General features: G+C 35.6%; 3 protein-coding genes, 1 non-coding gene and 1 pseudogene across 4 annotated transcripts; 3 read left to right on the top strand and 2 right to left on the bottom strand.

The window, feature by feature from the left end:
• Positions 1-4,880: 4,880 nt before the first annotated feature.
• LOC132301215 (uncharacterized) lies at positions 4,881-5,810 on the top strand. Its single transcript, XM_059798489.1, has 2 exons — positions 4,881-5,376; positions 5,608-5,810. Exons 1-2 carry the CDS (start codon positions 4,881-4,883, stop codon positions 5,808-5,810), a joined length of 699 nt encoding a protein of 232 aa, XP_059654472.1.
• Positions 5,811-6,661: 851 nt separating this feature from the next.
• On the top strand, positions 6,662-9,018 carry LOC132299765 (probable LRR receptor-like serine/threonine-protein kinase RKF3; annotated as a pseudogene).
• A 1,524-nt stretch (positions 9,019-10,542) lies between these two features.
• Positions 10,543-12,521, top strand: LOC132301213 (probable LRR receptor-like serine/threonine-protein kinase RKF3). The gene has a single exon (XM_059798488.1). The coding sequence runs from the start codon at positions 10,543-10,545 to the stop codon at positions 12,286-12,288; it is 1,746 nt and encodes a 581-aa protein (XP_059654471.1). The 3' UTR covers positions 12,289-12,521.
• A 506-nt stretch (positions 12,522-13,027) lies between these two features.
• Positions 13,028-14,980, bottom strand: LOC132301212 (probable LRR receptor-like serine/threonine-protein kinase RKF3). The gene has a single exon (XM_059798487.1). It carries the CDS (start codon positions 14,978-14,980, stop codon positions 13,028-13,030), a length of 1,953 nt encoding a protein of 650 aa, XP_059654470.1.
• A 2,562-nt stretch (positions 14,981-17,542) lies between these two features.
• On the bottom strand, positions 17,543-17,623 carry TRNAL-AAG (transfer RNA leucine (anticodon AAG)). The gene has a single exon. It is a non-coding gene; the product is annotated as a tRNA-Leu (tRNA).
• Positions 17,624-20,104: the final 2,481 nt, after the last annotated feature.

Below are 20,104 nucleotides of genomic sequence, written 5' to 3'. Positions count from 1 at the left end.
TCCATATCAGCTTATTTATCAGAAATTTTTATTGAAAATTTTGAACTCCCAATCACTTGAAAAATTCATAATAGGTTAACTTAAGTTTATCTTTATCTTCCGAAGCTTACATGTTCAACCATCAACGCCACACTCCCACTCAGCTTTAAACGATTCAATACTGTGTAGTTTTTTTCCTTCTTATAGCACGTGTATCGGCCTCACAACACACACACCATTCAAGTCAAGAGTGCAGTTCAAAAGCGAGACCTCAAAGACTCGATAAAACACAGTATAGTTTTATCAAGTAAATTTTCGATGTGACAGATATACCAAGTCATTGATATACCCGACCAATAATAATGCATTATTAATTTTTTTTTTTTTAAAGGGTAAAGTACAGCAACACCCCCTGAGGTTTGCTAAAAGGACACTCATATAAAACTTTACCTATTTTGGGACAATGACACCCCCTCAAGTTTGATACAGCTACCAAAGACACCCCAATGGTAATAAATTGACATTTTTATCCTTTAACTTTCATATTGACCAATTTGAATATTGAAATGACCTTTCTAACCTCATACCAATAACCATTTCTTTCTTTTTCTACTCTCTTCCTCTGCCCCAACACCAACACACACATACTGTTACACACATACACATACAGTCACACCCACACATATATACACACACACACACACAAGGCGGCGACGGAGGAGTCTCACTGGCTGACTCTAGATCCTTTGAGTCCGACGTGGCCGACTCTAGATCCGCGGCCCACCTTCGATTCTAATGACCCATTAAGACCCATAGTCGCTGATGAGATAACTGCAGCGATGGTTCAGCCGGTGGATGGCTCGGCCGTAATGGGCGATGGCAAAGATGATTGCGACTGGTTGGTTCGGCCGTGATGGGCGATGGTAGAGATGATGGCAATAGGCTGGTTCGCGGTAGACAAGGATGGTTCACTGTGCAGGCAAGGGAAACTCGGTCGGTGGAGACGGACTGGTTCAACCGTGGATGAATCGGCGGCAGCTCAGATGAGGGTGACGGCGGAGAGCAATATTAACCAAATTATTAGTCCTTTGTTTCAGATTTGCACCCAAATTAGTCCCATTATTTGGCTTCTTCGTCAAAGAAGATGTATGATTCGAATAGTGGTGAATTCCCAATTTGATTTGCCTATCACCGGTGCTTTTGGTGCAGCCATTGGGTTCTAGTCTGACTTTGGTAATGAATTTGTAGTGTGATTTGCAGTCACCGGAGTTGTTGGTGCCACAATTATGTTCTGGTTTAACTTGGTGGTAAATTCGTCGTCACTGAAGTTGTTGGTGCCACAATCGTGCTATGGTTTTGCTTCAAGACTTCAACTTTATCTCGAGTCTATTTTTTGGGAATTGATGGTTTTGGAGGCAAATTGGGTGATTGTAATATAGTGTTTTGAGATTTAGAAATATTAGTTTGGGGTGGCAGAGAAGTAACGTTGTGGTCTTATTTGGTTGAATTTGGGAAAAAGTTAGTAAAAATTGAAGAAAACTGAGATCCATACGATGGTGAACTTGTATTTGTTGATGATGATGATGTTAAACTAGTACTACCAGTAAATATATGGTGGCGGCACCAGAATATAGTTGTAACGACCCGAACCCAGGGGTCCAAATCGCTAACCGGGTCCTTAACCAAATCCGAGGACACACTAGGGGTAAAATGGTCATTTTACAATATGAGAGGGTAATAAAACCTTAAACTGGTCAAATGAAGTTTAAAACAATTATTCTAGTCTTTCAATGATGCTCAGTGAAGTTCTATGGTCATCGGTTATGATTTCCCAAAAGTACGCTTACCCGGTTCAAGAGAAATTCCGACACTATTCCACTAAAACAATCATAACTCTCAACATGAATGGAATTCGAAGATGTGGTTGGTCTCATTAGAAAGCTAACTCAAAATCCGTAAAAATGGACTCAAGAATAACCCTATTTGGGTTTGGAACAAAGAAGTTATGACCGTCCAAAATTAAGTGATCAAAGCTGATAAGACTGTGAAGCGCAAAAAGCCCACTGGAGGACTTGAACCGGTTCCCAATTTTTGAAACAGGTTCCACATGGGCAAAATGCCCAAACGTGATACAAAATACCCCTTGAACCTGTTCCCTGAAAGCTGAACTGGTTCCAGAAGTCCAGAACCTTGAAATTGCCCAGAAAAGCTTAAATTTAAACACTTGTGTACATGGTTACTCCCTTGGTCCCTTGATGACTTTATTTAAAGTCTAATCTTGTCCCAAATAATACATCTGACAGTGTATAAAATACAATTAAACTCCTGTACCTTCAATTAAACCGAATACCAGTCCAATACATCATTTAAAGGCCGAATTTACACAAATCTCATTTTATACAAATTCAAATGAATCAAATACAAGGAATGAGGCCTCCATGGCCAAAATTACATAGTTTTAATAACAATGAAATTAAATCCTAACTACATCAATAACCATGGGTGCCTATCATTCACCGGCTCATCTCCGAGTTCTTGAAAAATGTTAATGATAATAGGGCGAGCTCAATAACTCAGTAGAAAAAGCCTAAAGTACATTCCTACAAATATATAGAACTCACTAAAATCATAGGAAATTCGTAATTTAGACTTTTCCTACCTCAAGATAGCAAACCAAACTACAAGCTCCAAACTCGAATCCCACCAAAAGCTTGTAATATCGGTACCAAAACGTAACCTTTGCAACGATCTATAATTTGCTAACTCCGGCTTAACCATATATTCTTCTAGTATGAAGAAATTCTAGAGAAAAGGGAGAGAGGAATATAGAGAGAGAAAGAGAAGTGAGAGATGAAGGGAAAGTGTGGTCAGAAAATGGGGGGAGTATGAGTGGACCAAAAGAAAATGAAGCCAAGTCTTTGGCTTCTAGAATTCTCTAGGTTGGTCCATGAAACCTAAATAACAAAATGCCCCTTAAACTTCTTTATAACCTCAACAATGCCATAAAATATCACCCTCCATTTAATACCACTAATACAACATACATACATGTATATAAACACACACACACACATGTGAAATGTCGATGACGCCCTTCACTTAAGGTGAGAAAATTAGGGGAAGTTCCAAAGTCCGAAAATTGTCCTGACTTCCGAAAAATTCTAAAAATGAAACCGTCACTTCTAATTGACTTAAAATGATTTTAAATACACTGTTAAAACCCTCAGCTCAAAAAAATGACCAAAACGCCCGTTGGGGCCCGTGTGGCAAGCAAAACGAGGTAAAAATTAAAATAATCCAAAAAAATCAAATAAATTCCCGAAAATAAAAAATGGAGAAAATCGGTAACATTACAGTAGTTGCAGATTGTAGGATTGATTGGGTGCTGAGTGTAATTTGGCCATTTAAGTATTTTGATATTTTATAATTAAAATTAATAAAATAGTGAAGGGTAAAATGAAATTTTCACATGTTTTAAGGTCCCGTTTGGATGACAAATTTTACAAGGGGGTTTGATCATCCCAAAATAAACAAACTTTCATTTGAGTGTCCTTTTAACAAATCTCAAGTCATATTTCTATACTTTACCCTAAAAAAAATTAGCTCATCTATTTATAAAATTATTGATATAGAACTTGGTATCTACTCAGTTTTATCGGTTACTATGATCCTCCTAAAAATTTTATTTGTGATTAAACAATTAGCAATACAGAAACTTTTGGTTTATAATGTTGAGGTTAATGTGTTGTAACCATTGCAGTAACTATTTTAGTTAGATTAACTTAACCATAGTATTAAAAATATCATATTTTAGTCATCTTTTTGTGTGGTTGACAATCGTACACATGACAAGGGTCTCTACAAGTCATAATTTTGTGACATTTCAGAAGATATAATATGCCTGATGTGTACCCAGATTTTTTTTGATGATGATATTCCTTGCTTACAGTGGGGCCCTTACCATGACTTCCTTAAGGCCATCTGCACCAGCCTCTCCGAATTTTGACACACCAACAACACCACATCAGCTTTTCCAAGAGCCACATCAGCAATTTCAAGAGCCACATCAGCAATTTCAAGAGCCACATCAGCAATTTCAAGAGCCACGTCAGCAGTTTTCGCTCTCCAGAAACATGCACTCTATCAGGCTCTCCGAATTTTCGCTCTCCAAAAAAAATAATTAAAAAAAATTAAAATTAAATTTTTTTTTTTTCTTAACTTTTCCTAAACGGCTATATTTGTAACGGCTATATTGTTAACAACTATATTTTTAAAATTTGAATTTTTAACGGCTATATTTTTAACGACTATATTTTTAACGGCTATATTTTTAAATTTTGAATTTTTAATGGCTATATTTTTAAAATTTGAATTTTAAACGGCTATATTTTTTATCTTATATAATAAAACTCATTTGCTCATTTGAAAATCATCACTATATTCATCTCTCTCCATTATAGCAAAATATCATCATCCATCGTTTTCAATTTCGAAATTCAAATGGCTTTGTCATCACAAGCTTTTCCTTTGGCAGACTTTAATTCTTCATCTTCCTCGTCATCTTCTTTGGAAGGTGATCCTTTTGGGGCGTTGATTCAATAGGATTAAGACGAATTCTATGAGATTATAAATTCAGTGAGGCCAGAGATAGTTGAGCAAGTATTTCAAGTCCGTAAAAAGAAGCGGTAAATTCATCGTGACCGAGAGGGAAGCCACTATTAGCTAATGAAAGACTACTTCAACGAGAATTGCACATATCCACCGAAGTACTTTCACATGCGATTCAGGATGCGACGAGAACTTTTTCTTCGTATCCTTAATGATGTCAAAGCTTATGATGACTACTTTGTCCAAAAAAAAGGGATGCAACTGGTCATCTAGGGTTGTCTTCTATACAAAAGATGACAACTGCAGTTCGTATACTCGCATATGGTTGTGCAGCCGATCACTATGATGAGTATATTAAAATCGGCGAGAGCACTGCCATTAAATGGTTGAAGGCATTTTGTAATGCTATTGTTGCTGTGTATGTAGAGGAGTATATGCGCCCACCCAATGAAGCCTACATAGCACGGCTACTTGAAGAAGGGGAGCAGAGAGGTTTTCCAGGTATGCTTGGTTCTATCGACTGTATGCACTGGGAGTGGAAGAATTGCCCAGTGGAGTGGCAAGGCATATATAGGGGACAATCTGGTAAGAATACTCTCATATTGGAAGCAGTTACCTCACAAGATTGGTGGATCTGGCATGCATTCTTCGGAATGCCGGGTTCACATAATGATATAAATGTGTTGGATCATTCCTCGATATTCAACGGCATCATCAATGGCCAATTACCTCCAGTTAATTATGTAGCGAATGGACATCACTATAGAATGGGGTATTACCTGTCTGATGGTATATACCCTAAGTGGGCAACTTTGATGTAGACCATCCCGCACCCAACCACTATAAAAGAAAAATTATTTGCTCAACGACAAGAGGCAGCAAAAAAAGGTGTGGAACGGGCTTTTGAGGTATTGCAGATCAAGTGGGCAATAACGTAAGGACCAGTGCGTTATTGGGAGAAAGATGACTTGCGCCTCATAATGAAAACGTGCATCATCCTTCACAATATGATCATTGAAGATGAGCGTCACGCAAATATTGGAAGATGGACTCCGCCACCGGAGGATGCAATCCCGATTCCCACTTTAAGTCGATGCCCATCAGTTTTAGCGGCACACATATCCTCTTGCCAACTTCAAATTCGCAACAGAGAGACAAATACGCGGTTGAGGAATGATTTGATGGAAAATTTGTGGAACCGTTGTGCTGATGAAGATATTTAATTTATGTTACATTTTGTTTGCTTTTAAGATGTTATGACATTTCGTATACTAGAATTTTTATTATGTAATACTTTTTTAAGATTAAAAATAATGAATTGGAATAAGAAAATAAGTATTAGAAAATTCTATGGGAATAAGTAGATGAATTTGTAATTTTAAATTTTTTTTTTTTACAAAAAGTGTTAAAAAAAAAGTTTTATTTATTTATTTTTGGCCCAAATAAATAAGGATTACAAAATAAGGATTAAAAATAATGAATTGGAATAAGAAAATAAGGATTACAATTTAAAGCAAAAAAAAAAAAAAAAAAAAAATACAAAACAAAAGCTTTTTGAATTTATTTTTGGCCCAAATAAATTTCAACTTTAAGGATTACAAAATAAGTAATACAAAATAAGGATTAAAAATAATCAATTGGAATAAGAAAATAAAGATTACAATTTAAAACAAAAAAAAAATAAACAAAAAAGATAAATTTTAAGGAAAAAAACAAAAGGTTTTTGAATTTATTTTTGGCCCAAATAATTTTTTTTAAGGATTACAAAATAAGGATTAAAAATAATGAATTGGAATAAGAAAATAAGGATTACAATTTAAAGCAAAAAAAAAATATAAAAAAAATTTTAAGGAAAAAAAACCAAAAAAAAAAAAAAAAAAAGAGCTTTTTGAATTTATTTTTGGCCCAAATAATATTTTGAAATAGTCAACTGAAAAATAGAGAAAGAAAAAGAAAAAAAAAAAAAAAAAAAAAAAGCTCGGATCCAGATGCGTATCCCCTACGCCAATCTAGCAGAACCACACGTCATAACTAATTATAGGTCATTCATTAGTTCATGATTATATGTCAAGTGTCAAAACACAAAACATATTCTAAAATAGTCAACTGAAAAATAGAGAAAGAAAAAGAAAAAGAAAAATTTATGTCAAAAACCTTCAACTAAATCAAGCCAACCAAAATGGGTTCTTGAGCAAATATTGTTTGAAAGCCCTAGAACTCAAAATGTCCCTCTTTTTGTTCTTGTTACTTGGATTTGGTGTTGGGTTTTCTAGCATTAGCTGTTCTGAATCTGCTGCCAATGCTTTAAAACCAAGAAAACTAGCCTCTGATTCTCTTTGTCCATTGAACTTTGATGATCTTAGAGAAATGGCCAAGAAAAGCCACTCAGGGCTCAAGTTTGTCGATGTCCCAACAGAGTGCTATCAACTTCTTGAATCATTTCGCATAGTTCGATCCCAGTACCTTCGAAGCACTGGCTTTTTTACTATTCCTCCTAACGCCACTGATGCGTGTTGGGACTCATTTGAGATCCTCATTAACGAATACATTGGTGGGTTCGATGTGAGATCCAATTGTGGGGTTCAAACTGGTTGGATTTCAAATACTTGTATGAATATCTGGCAGAGTTTGAAGCCTTAATTTCTGAATCCCAATTGCAAGAAATTAGGCATTTGTGCAATGAATCCCTTGGGGACAATTCTTCTTGCGCGTCATGTGTAGCTAGCTTTTCAAGTATCCAAAAGGCCTATTTTCATGCCACTGGAATTGGAAATGTCACAGATTGTATTGGATACCCATTCATGTATACTGCAGCTTTTGCTAATCAGTTTGGGCCGACTGATTTAGGCACCAACAAGTGTTTGTTCTCGCTTGATCTCACTTCAGCTGTTAAAAGTACCAAGAAGCACAAGACTTTGCTTCGAGGGGTTGTGATAGGATGTGTTATTAGCATCTTGGGGTTAGTTGCTGCATTATGGTTTCTTTGGAGATGGCACAAGCAAAGAAGGACAAAGAAAAAACATGTTCATAGAAGCGCGAAAAGTTCAGCTTCAGCTTTGGGATTGACTGGTGAAAGTATTGCTTTGGTCAAGTTCACAATTGAGGAGATGAAAGAGGCTACTAGAAGTTTCTCTAGGAGGAATCTAATTGGAAAAGGAGGATATGGGAATGTTTATAGAGGCATATTAGCAGATGGATCTGAAGTTGCATTGAAAAGGTTCAAAAATTGTTCTATTTCTGGGGATGCAGTGTTTACACATGAAGTAGAGGTCATTGCTAGTGTGAGACATGTTAACCTTGTTGCATTGAGAGGGTATTGCACTGCAACAGATCCTCTGGAAGGGCACCAGAGAATAATTGTGTGTGATTTGATGCGTTACGGAAGCCTCTATGACCATCTTTTCGGATCACAGGAAACAGGGCTTAGTTGGCCGATTCGTAGAAAGATTGCACTTGGAACTGCACGCGGATTGGCTTATTTACACAATGCTGCTCAGCCGATTATCATCCATAGAGATGTTAAAGCCGGTAACATTCTTTTGGATGAGACATTTGAACCAAAACTTGCAGATTTTGGTTTGGCAAAGTTCACTCAAGATGGATTGTCACACTTGAGTACTAGAGTGGCTGGAACCCTTGGCTATGTTGCCCCGGAATATGCTTTGTATGGGCAATTAACAGAGAGAAGTGACGTATACAGTTTTGGGGTTGTGCTTCTCGAGCTGTTGAGTGGGAAAAATGCTGTTTTGTCTTTTGATGGGGGTCAAGCTCAGCTTTTGACAGATTGGGCTTGGTCACAAGTGAGGGAAGGTAGACTGATGGATGTTATTGAGAAAGGTATTCCTGAGTTGGGCTTGCCTGAAGTAATGGAAAATTATGTTCTGATTGCTGTTTTGTCCACTCATCCGCAGTTATATGCTAGGCCAACTATGGAACAGATTGTAAAGATATTGGAAAGTAACCATGCTATGGTTCCCCGGAATCCAGATCGCCCACTCTCCTTTATAGCAGAAATTAGTGATATTGAGAGATCACTTACATGTACTCGTTCGGGTTCTTCCTGTAGCTTGGTTGATCAGCAGCCATTTCACTTTGACAACCTGCATTCCAGTTTTGATCACAGGGAAGATGAGGAATCCACACTCACACATGCAGTGTAATTCACGGATTTTCTTCTGCATGGTACACTTAGGTCATGGCCCCCAATTGATTTATATATTAGAATTCTTGTTCCCATTTTAATAATACACAAAATTAGTCAACTATTTTATTGCAGAGAATTAGAGCTTGTATTATAGTTATTGTTTTTTCCTATACTACTGCTTAATTGTACGAATATGATTTGATCCCGAATTTGTATGTTAAATAGCTTGTAACTGCATAAAGGCAATGCTCAATATCCTAGTGATCAATGCAGGATGAACCTTTTTTTGTAGTCACTCTTTGGGATAAAGGCAAGGATAATTAATAATCTACAAATAATGAATCAACATATGGAAAATTATGTAGAACCTTGGAAACAGTTGCTTGTATGCATATATGTTTTACTTCATTCCTGTGAGAATTGCCGGATTTTCCTCTTGACACTGAAACCATTAAAGTTTCAACAAGAGGTATTCATTCAATGAATGATGTTAAACACAAATGATCTTTCACAGAATTGCCGGAACATGAACATTGGAAAAAGTTAGTCTGTTGCTTCTCATTTAGATGCTTTTAAACAACTGATCCGCCATTAAAATGTTGTAACTTATGTTCATTTGCTTTACAATGAGATGGTCTTTCTCTTGATTAGGTTAAAAAGTGTATACTTCTTTTGATCTGCATGTGTTATTCAGCCAAATTTAAGAATTTTTCGGAAATATATATTCTCCTTTCTCTCTTGCTTATGATTTAGTTACTTATAAGACCTCTTTACAAGAATACAACTCTTGGAGATTTTTATAATCTTGGTAAAATTGAAGGTATATGTAACAGATGATAATTGTTAAAGTGCTCCATTAGAGTTGTGGGCTGCCCTACAAGTCCTTTACTTCTGCATCAGCTTATGTGTCAGAAATTTTAAATTTGAAATTTTATACTCCTAATACTTGATAGAATTAAGTAGATTAAATTATGTTCATCTCGATCTTCTAAAGCTTACATGTTCAACCATCAATGCCACACTCCCACTCAGCTTTGAAATATTCAACACGGTATAGTTTGATTGGCTCCTATGATCCTTGGAAGGATTTTCTCAGTGATTAAACAACTAGTTATGCAGAAAATGACAGAGAGAAGGGACGGCAATATGAATCCGTGACACTCGACGTTTTGTACCATACACATAAAAATATTGTAATTAAATGGGAGAAACCAACTGGTATTATCCATAAAAGCAAGATAAAATGAAGTTTCCAAGAGAATATTGCTCCTGGAAGTACACAGATGGCTTTGCTTTAATGGAACATCCATTGTTCCCATATGCTATGAGAATATTTTCCATTATATAATTCTTGTATTTTTTTTTTCTATGAAAGGTAGGTAACTAGATATAGAACTGCTCATTTGTGTCTGATTATATTATTCTTCTATTTAATTTTTTTTCTTAGGGAATTGCTTGTATATGGTATTTAGAGACTTGGTACATGATTTGAGGGCACAAACTGATGAAACATTTGGTATGATAATTAATTAAGGTCAATCTGAAGGTTAAGAATATAAGATGAATCCAAATATGCTCCAAAGAGAGTGCTTGTAGCTTATACATGTTTGAGTACTTACATCCGAGACTGCCCATTTTAAAAGTTAGTTATGACCACTTCAAAGTCTTTAGCTGCCGTCCCAATCTACACTAACTGGCAAATAGTCCTCCGATGCCATCAAAGGCAAAGCTCTCTCTCTCTCTCTCTCTCTCTCTCTCTCACACACACACACACACACACAAACACACACACATGTAAGCCTAGCTCCCAAATGTCCCTCTCTTTATCCAATTCAATTGTACTAGTGTTAGGATTCTACTTGTTCAGCTTTTCAATTGCCAATGGCAATAAATTTTCGCATGAAAATCCTGCTGCCCCTTCTTGTCCATTAAACTTTAATGTTCTTCGAAAACTGGTCAAAGAAAATGGTGCGCCTCGTGCATTTATTGATGTTCAGAGACAATGTCAGTATGTTCTTGAAGCAATCCGTCTGATTAGGTCAGTGTATCTTCAAACACACGGTTACTTTCTGCCCCCTTCAGAGTCTTCTGAGGCTTGTTGGGGTTCATACAGGAGCTTAATTATGGAACTTGTACAAGATTTTGACATCAAATCTTCGTGTGGTTATCATCTTGAATGGATTGCTCAAGGTTGTATGAATGTTACTTCTCGATCACAGTTTGAAAGATTAATCCCAGAATCCAACTTGGAGGAGGTTTGGCACAATTGTAATCAGTCACTTGAAAATAGTTCTCAGTGTGCATTGTGTACTAATAGCTTGTCAAGTCTCCGTGCCTACCTTCATGAGCCTGAAAATGGGAATTTCTCGGATTGTTTTGGCTATCCATCTATATATGCTGCTGCTTTCATTAATCAGTTTGGACCAACTGATTTTGCAACCATGAAGTGTTTGTTTTCGCTTCAATTTTCATCAGGGGCTCCCAACAAGAAGCGACACACTATTGCACTTTTTGGGGCTGTATTAGGCTGTGTTATTGGGTTTTTAGGGGCTACTATTGCAGTTATGTTTATTGGATCTCGCACAAGAAATAGGAGAGAGAAGAAGACTCTCTCTAAAATTGAAGATGGTTTTGTTGCCCAGTTTGGATCAATTAGGGGAAGTACCAATCTGGTTAGATATAATTTTGAAGAAATCAGAAGTGCTACAATGAACTTCTCAAGGAAGCATATAATAGGCAAAGGTGGATATGGGAATGTCTACAAGGGGATACTACAAGACGGATCTGAAGTTGCTGTGAAAAGGTTCAAGAACTGCTCTGTGTCCGGGGATGCAACTTTTGCACACGAAATAGAGGTCATTGCGAGTGTCAAACATATCAATCTTGTTGGTTTAAGAGGCTATTGCACCGCGACAGTTCCTCTAGAAGGCCACCAGAGAATGATTGTTTGTGATTTGATGCACAACGGAAGCCTTCATGATCATCTTTTTGGATCAGAGATGAAGAAGCTTAGTTGGCCAATTCGTCAGAAGATTGCGCTGGGAACAGCGCGCGGGTTGGCCTATTTACATAATGGGGCACTGCCAGCTATCATCCACAGGGATATCAAATCTAGTAACATACTTTTGGATGAGTCATTTGAGCCAAAAGTGGCGGACTTTGGCCTGGCAAAGTTCAATCCAATGGGGATGACACATTTGAGCACAAGGGTGGCTGGGACTCTCGGCTATGTTGCCCCAGAGTATGCTTTGTATGGGAAGTTAACGGAAGGAAGTGATGTTTATAGCTTTGGGGTTGTTCTGCTTGAGCTTTTGAGTGGGAAAAAAGCTTTACTTTCTATATCTGAGGGGAAAACTACTCTCTTGACGGATTGGGCATGGTCGTTGGTGAGCAGAGGGAGGGCGTTGGATGTTATTGAAGAAAATATGCCTGAAATGGGATTGCCACGAGCAATGGAGCAGTATGTTCTTGTTGCTGTTCTTTGTTGTCATCCAGAGTTAGATGTTAGGCCAAGTATGGATCAAATTGTGAAGCTGTTGGACAAAGATTACCGATAGTGAATGAATGGTGAGCAGTACTATCTTGTGCTATATAATTACTTCTTTATCAGTGGCAATTTGACTTCAAGTTCAGAGTTAATATCCCATTTGTAGCCAAAAATAAGAATTAGGAAGCTGAAGAACACTTGTAAATGTTGTTACACATGAACCAATTACTTCTCCCTCTTGTATGCTGAGTCTATACTGCTTATTAGTTTTAAATTTTCTTGGCCTCCAATGTATAATGTAAAATGACGGATTTTTTTAATGTAGAGTGTTCCTGCATTGTATTTTTCTTTTTAGGTTTCTATTAATGATTTAAGCCGTTCATGAACTTAAAAAATTACTGACCAACGGCACCTGTGGCGATTATAAGGTTTAAGGAAGAAGTTTATTTTTAGATTCATAAATACATATAGGTATATGCAGAAGTTTTGAATGTAGGCAGGAGAAATTATGTGAAACCGTAAGGTTTTGTCTATGACATTGAACATGCCATCTCTGATACATATGACAGGATCTACAGTTACAACCTGTTTAACTTACAAGTTTTGGATCAAATTATATTGGTACAATTAGGCCATGGTATAGAGAAAAAAAAAATGTCTATAATACAAGTTATAATTCTCTGCAATAAAATAGTTGAATCTTATGGTTAAAATAGGAACAAGAAATCTAATACATAAATAAATTGGGGGCATGACCTAAGCGTACCATGCTGAAGAAAATCCATCAATTACCAAAAGAAGAACCAACCTCAAAGTAGTTTACACTGCATGCTAGCTTCCTCATCTTCCCTGTGGTCCAAACTGGAATGCAGGTTGTCAAATTTAAATGGCTGCTGATCAACCAAGCTACAGGAAGAACCCGAGCGAGTACATGTCAGTGATCTCTCAATATCACTTATTTCTGCTATAAAGGATAGTGGGCGATCTGGATTCCGAGCAACCATAGGATGGTTACTTTCCAGTATCTTTACAACCTGTTCCATAGTTGGCCTAGCATATAACTGCGAATGAGTGCACAGAACAGCAATCAGAACATAATTTTCCATTACTTCAGGCAAGCCCAACTCATGAATACCTTTCTCAATAACATCCATCACTCTACCCTCCCTCACTTGTGACCAAGCCCAATCTGTCAAAAGCTGAGCTTGACCACCATCAACAGACAAAACAGCATTTTTCCCACTCAACAGCTCAAGAAGCACAACCCCAAAACTGAATACATCACTTCTCTCTGTCAATTGCCCAAACAAAGCATATTCCGGGGAAACATAACCAAGGGTTCCAGCCACTTTAGTACTCAAATGTGACAATCCATCTGGAGTGAACTTTGCCAAGCCAAAATCTGCAAGTTTTGGTTCAAATGTGTCATCCAAAAGTATGTTACTGGCTTTAACATCTCTATGGATGATAGCCGGCTGAGCAGAATTGTGTAAATAAGCCAATCCGCGTGCTGTTCCAAGTGCAACCTTTCTTCGAATTGGCCAACTAAGCCTTGTTAATTGTGATCCAAAAAGATGGTCATAGAGGCTTCCATTACGCATCAAATCACACACAATTATTCTCCGGTGCCCTTCTAGAGGATCCGTTGCGGTGCAATACCCTCGGAATGCAACAAGGTTAACATGCCTAACACTAGCAATCACCTCTACTTCGTGTGTAAACACTGCATCCCCAGAAATGGAACAATTTTTGAACCTTTTCAATGCAACTTCAGACCCATCTGCTAAAACGCCTCTATAAACATTCCCATATCCTCCTTTTCCAATTAGATTCCCCCAAGAGAAATTTCTAGTAGCCTCTTTCATTTCCTCAATTGTGAACTTGACCAAAGTAATACTTTCACCAATGAATCCCAAACCTAAAGCTGAACTTATTGTGCTTCTATCAACATGTACTTTCTTCATCCTCCTCTCCTTGTGCCATCTCCAAAGAAACCATACCAAAGCAACTACCCCCGAGAAGCTAAAAACACATCCTATCACAACCCCTCTAGGCAAAATCTTGTGCTTCTTGGTACTTTTAACAGCTGAAGTGAGATCAATCGAGAACAAACACTTGATGGTCCCTAAATCAACCGGCCCAAACTGATTAGCAAGAGCTGCAGCATACATGAATGGGTACCCAAAACAATCTGTGACATTCCCAATTCCACTGCCATGAAAATAGGCCTCTTGGATACTTGACAAGCTAGCTACACACGTTTCGCAATGTGAGCTGTCCCCGAGGGATTGATTGCACAAACGCCTAACTTCCTGCAATTGGGGCTCAGAAATTAAGCCCTCAAACTCTGCCTCAGTTGAGATATTCACACAACTATTCGAAATCCAACTAGTTTGAACACCACAATTGGACCTTACATCGAACACTGCAAGATCTTCATTAATGACCATCTGATATGAATCCCAACAAGCATAAGAGGCGTTAGGAGAGACAGTAAAAAAGCCGGTGCTTCGAAGGTATTGGGATCGATGTATTCGAAATCCTTGAAGAAGGTAATAGCATTCTGTTGGGACATCAATGAACTTGCGGTTCAGCCCTGATGAGCTTTTCTTGACCAGTTTTCTAACATCATCAAAGTTGAATGGACAGAGAGAATCAGCAGCTAGTTTTCTTGGTTTTAAAGCATTGCCAGCAGATTCGGAACAGGTAATGCTAGAAAACCCAACACCAAATCCAAGGAACATGAACAGAAAGAGGGACATTTTGAGTTCGAGGGCTTTCAAGCAATGTTTGCTTAAGAACATTTGGGTTGGTTTGATTTAGTTGAAGGTTTTGACATATCAGTTATTATGAAATATATTGTTTGTTTTGACAGTTGAATAAATGGAGGGAAGCAACTTGGAAGTTGTCAATTGATTTTGGAATGTGACTTTCTTGAGTACTTACCCGCCATTTGTAGGCTGCGTGACAGCGTGAGGATTGGCAGCCGACTTACGAAAACCGCACCACATGTTCACTCCAACAAAATTAGACTATTTTTTTAATGATAGATAGGTTATTATTTTTTATTTATTTAAAAAATAGAGTATTTTTTTCCCGGAAATTAATATCTGAGTATATTCAATAATCAGAATTGAGTAAATGATGTTCGCAAAGAATGAAGAATTAATTTTCACACCATAAAATTAAGAGAAAGCTGTAGAGAAATGTGAGGTGTTATTGATAATTGAAGGAATAATATACTCTATCTAAAAACATAATAAAATCTACCATCAAAAGGAAAGGAAAGTAACAGTATATAGAAACCGTTCAAAATTCAAGTTTCTCTAAAAAAATGACATAAAAATAGATTAATAAACATATTTACTAAAACTATTGAATACAAAAATTTAAGATGATTCAAAATTGAAAAAACACTATTCGTGAACCCTAAACGATATAATTTGGCCTAAGAACATCATCTGCTGACTTTTGTGAGTTGAACCGATTCCAATCATAATAAAGGTTAAAATGAATTCGTCAAAACTATTTCAGAAAAATTGTGCTAGCATGTCCGTTTGGTCTTCTGGTGATCCAAACAGTTCTGAAATTATAAATAACCTATGCTAGTCAGTTTGTGTTCTCAAATGTAATTATTCGTGTAAGTTATTAAATGCAATGTTATGAATATTTTAGTAGGAATATAAATAATATTTAATATAATTATTTATTATATTTATAATGATGAATATTATTATATAACTTAAATTATATATATGGTGGATATTATTCATACTCTTCATATAAATCATTCATTATCTCTTATTTGGGATATTATAATTTTAGAATGACACTTGTAAAGGTTGTGAGCCTATTTTTCTTAGGAAATACTCTTGATGCTAAGTCACATAAAGTGAGAGTAGGAGTAAGAGCGAAAGTGTAAAAGCGGTAGAATTAAGTCATAAGTAGTAAGAATTTAAGCGAGAAAGTGCGCGTGAAACGTAAGAACAAGAGCGTGTTCAGAGCGTGAAAACGATATTTTGTTGAGAAGGATTGTGTGACTTAGGGCGAATGCCTCTTAAACAGTGGCTTCCAAAAAATATGACATAATTAAAGTCTCAAAATGAGACTATGGATTATGATATGCGAAGTACACACTGCACATGTCATAAGAACACAAGATTAATCTTATAGTCCGGGGTTGCCAAGTATCAAAAAAACATAAACATGGCAATGCGCACCCAGGCATGGTAGTTGTAGTGGCAGGGGTAGTATCAAAAAGTAAAAACATGATTTACAACACGTTACACTAAATCATTACCTGAAAATATAGTTCGCAATATCGATTACGGTCGCAGTGTAACGAATTTAGATAAAATTAATGTAAATTGACTGATATAAAGACTAGAAAAAGTCCGATACGTATCGGTCCATACGACGAATCATGTCTGAAAAGTGTTAGCACTTGCATATAATGTATCATTGCTTGGGAGCTCAGCTTTAAGTTTGATGCCCGAGGAGCTAAAAGACAAAGAGTGAGAAAAATTATTCTGAGACATTGCGGATTGAATAAAGGGCTTTTTATTTTTTTTATTTTATTTTTTTTGCTTTTCTATTCTTTTTTTTTATTTTTTATTTTTTTCCTTTCTATGCCTTAAGTCATCTTCGAGAATACCTCACTTTAAGGACCTTTATACCCCTACAAGTAAAAATGAAGTTAAATTGAAATAAATAAAATTTAAGACATAAAATACATAATGTGTATAACATAATTAGATAAAGTTGAATTTTTGATGAATTTTTGTAATTTTTATAAAATATTTTTACACCAAGTTTTGACATATTAATGAATTTTAAGCCGCATTCTCGTTATTCTAACATTGAATAATTTATATTTAATATTAAACTAATGAGTAAAAATGAAGTTAAACTTCGAAATAAGTAAAATTTAATAATTTATGACATACAATACATTATGTATGGAAGTTAAAGGTGAATTATATTTAAGCACCTTTTTGTAATTATGAATAGGAGAAGTTGAATTTTTATATTTGACATAAAGTTGAGGACACTCCATTTCATTTGCTTGTTTCCAATTGTCGCCCCCTTAAAAAAAATAAAAAATAAAAAAAGCCCAACCACCTAACAACTCCGGCCAGGTTTTTGACTTGAAAATTAGACAAATCATTTTATAACCTGAAATTGATTGGAAATCGCAAAGAAGGCATATTTTTCAAAGGTATGCCTAACTTTTTTTTTTCCCCTTTCTTTCCATATTAAAAATTAAAACCCTAACTTTTTCCTCTATTTTTTCCATTTTGCAAAAAAAAAAAAAAAACATTAGTTGTTGAGAGTGGGATTTGAACCCACGCCCTTTCGGACCAGAACCTTAATCTGGCGCCTTAGACCAACTCGGCCATCTCAACTTCTTGCTTTGAATTTTATTTTTGTAAAAATGAAAAAATTATCCAACCTATAAATGAAGAAGATCCAACGGAGAATCAGTCCTCTTCTTCAACAATAACAATAGGCCGAGTCGGCAGAGAACTGGCTTAGTCGACAGTGAATTTTGTCTCACCGATATATCGGTGGGACTCGGTATAGGTACCCTCCATTGCCGTCGGATTCGCCTTTTTTTTTAGCCGAATCATTTTCTGAGGTGACCCAAAACACAACATAGTTGCTCGCTTACTCGATCATCAAATTAGGAGGAGATTGAGGATTTCATGATTTGTTTTAGAGTAAAGGTCTACGGCTTCGTAGTCATTTGATCAGATCAGAAAGTTAGCAAGTTCCACAACTAAGGGAGTGAGCTTGTCTCAAGACAGATTCTCTCTCTTTCAGTCACTACTGAAATTTAATTTTCCTAATTGATTATTTTATTAATTTTGGGTAAATAATTAAATTATTTGACAAAATTATATGTTCTTGACTTTGAGGTTATTTTAAATTAATTTTGTTTAATTTTAGTCACTAAATTTTTTTAATTTTATTTTTTATATTTTAATTGTCTCTCTAACTATCAACACTTTTATTTTAATACCTCATAGTTACATATTTAAAAAGAAAATATTATAACGAGGGGCGTTTTGTAGGTGAACTTACGTTCTCATTTGTTGAATACACTAAATAATATTATGAGTCCGTAAAAGAATCACCTTGTAAATTTACTTATTAAAAATGCCACTAAATAGTTCTGATAGGTTGCGAGTTGCTTCTTTTTATATGTATCGAGAAAGAGCAAATTGCATATTCTTGTGATAGAAAATCACTATTGAAAGTTAAGATTAATTGAGCTATATTCTTTGGAATTAAAACTGTTGTAATCATCACATTGTCCTGTATTTTCGAAGAGGGAGCACTGTGCTTTTAGAAGAAAAGTCAATGAAATTTTACCATATATGTCTATTTATATATATATATATATATATAACAAACTAATCCCTATTGTCAATTTTACAAATGGGCAAAGATGATTAATGCTGATATGGCAAAAGGTTTTTAACTTCACGTGAAAATATGTTTTTGCAAATTATTGTAATACATTTTTTTTTGTCCGTTACCTTTAGTGCAAAAATAATAATAATAATAATAATACTCCTAACTCATAACATTTTCGTCAATATAATTTTTTTTAGTTATGCAAGTACCGTATTATCTGAGTAGTTAAATTTTTTCTTATGTCCGGGAGTAAACCCTACAATCTTGCCAGGAAAAGAAAAAATAATTAAATAAATAAATTTCTTTAGTTACGGGTGATTTGCCAACTAACCAGGCCCAAAGTAACTGTAGTGCAGTCACAGGCTTCTCAACGGTTTGGGCTAGTAATCAACTTTGAACATATATCTCTAAACTTTTTACTCATTCCCTTTCTTTAGGAAAACTTTGAAGAGTCCAATTTGGGCCGGTCAAAAGACACCGTTTGCTCGTTTCGACATAAAATATCTTATAAAAAATATATTATTTATAATAAAATATATTTTATTTTTATTTTTATATTTTTGTGTTTTGTAAAGGTCAAGTTAATGAATTAAGTGTGTAAATTAAATTTGCCAAAAATTGATGGAATAAATTATTTTTATTAAATTTTAATAAAATATTTTACTTAATAAATATTTTATTAAATATTTGACAATCAAACATCAAAAAATAAAAATAAAAATATTACTTAAAAGATATTTTACATCCAAATTAACAGGATTGAAACTAAGCCCAAATTGAATAATGGAGTGGTCCAAGATTATCAACTTATTTGGGGCCTCTGCAAAACACAATGAAGGGTAAATATGTGTTGATGTGCAAAATTGACACGTGGTCAAGTCAAATAGGCCAACATTTTAAAAGCAGATCAGTTGTTTAAAAAGCATCAAACTAAAATCCTCACAGCATTGAACATTAATTATCTACCATTCAAATCTCAACTAAGTTTCCTAGTTTCATTTCTATATAAAAAAGAGAGCATAGAACTAAGCAAGCATGCATGGAAGAAGAAAACCCTGAACCTGAAGTTAACGGCATTAGCAAAAAGTAAGATAAAACTGAATTGATATATTTATTTATGTGCCCGCAAGTAATTAATTTGGAGTTATATAATAATTTTTGGATTCACTAGGGCAATTGTTATAAGGGTACTTATCTCATATCGAATTTGAATAGAAAGTGAAAGAAGTATAAACGGGTGGATATACAACATTACACAATAACTTAAACTTTTGGGTAAATGAAAAAATGTTCACTCGTTACAGTTGGTATTAGAATCAGACCCTATCTTTAATCGTTCGGCCCGAAAGACGTCCAAGTGAATCACTCAGGTAGGCAGGGTGGCAAGACCGCAACGAAGGCGTAGCAAGTTCGGGTAGGGAAAGAATATTACAAGGAATACTTGTGCCACATCAAATTTAGATAAA

Source organism: Cornus florida, unplaced genomic scaffold (genome assembly GCF_030987335.1).
Source record: "Cornus florida cultivar Cherokee Brave unplaced genomic scaffold, ASM3098733v1 CherokeeBrave_3.0.0_Hap2_Chr03, whole genome shotgun sequence".
Classification (NCBI taxonomy): domain Eukaryota; kingdom Viridiplantae; phylum Streptophyta; class Magnoliopsida; order Cornales; family Cornaceae; genus Cornus; species Cornus florida.
This window is presented reverse-complemented; position numbering and strand designations above follow the sequence as displayed.

Bases quoted from the DNA above. Each gene is read 5' to 3' on its own strand.
- LOC132301215 (XM_059798489.1), top strand. From the start codon at position 4,881: ATGACAACTGCAGTTCGTATACTCGCATATGGTTGTGCAGCCGATCAC. The intron at 5,377-5,607 runs GTATATACCCTA...TGATCATTGAAG, and splicing joins GGGGTATTACCTGTCTGATG to ATGAGCGTCACGCAAATATT.
- LOC132301213 (XM_059798488.1), top strand. From the start codon at position 10,543: ATGTCCCTCTCTTTATCCAATTCAATTGTACTAGTGTTAGGATTCTAC.
- LOC132301212 (XM_059798487.1), bottom strand. From the start codon at position 14,980: ATGTCCCTCTTTCTGTTCATGTTCCTTGGATTTGGTGTTGGGTTTTCT.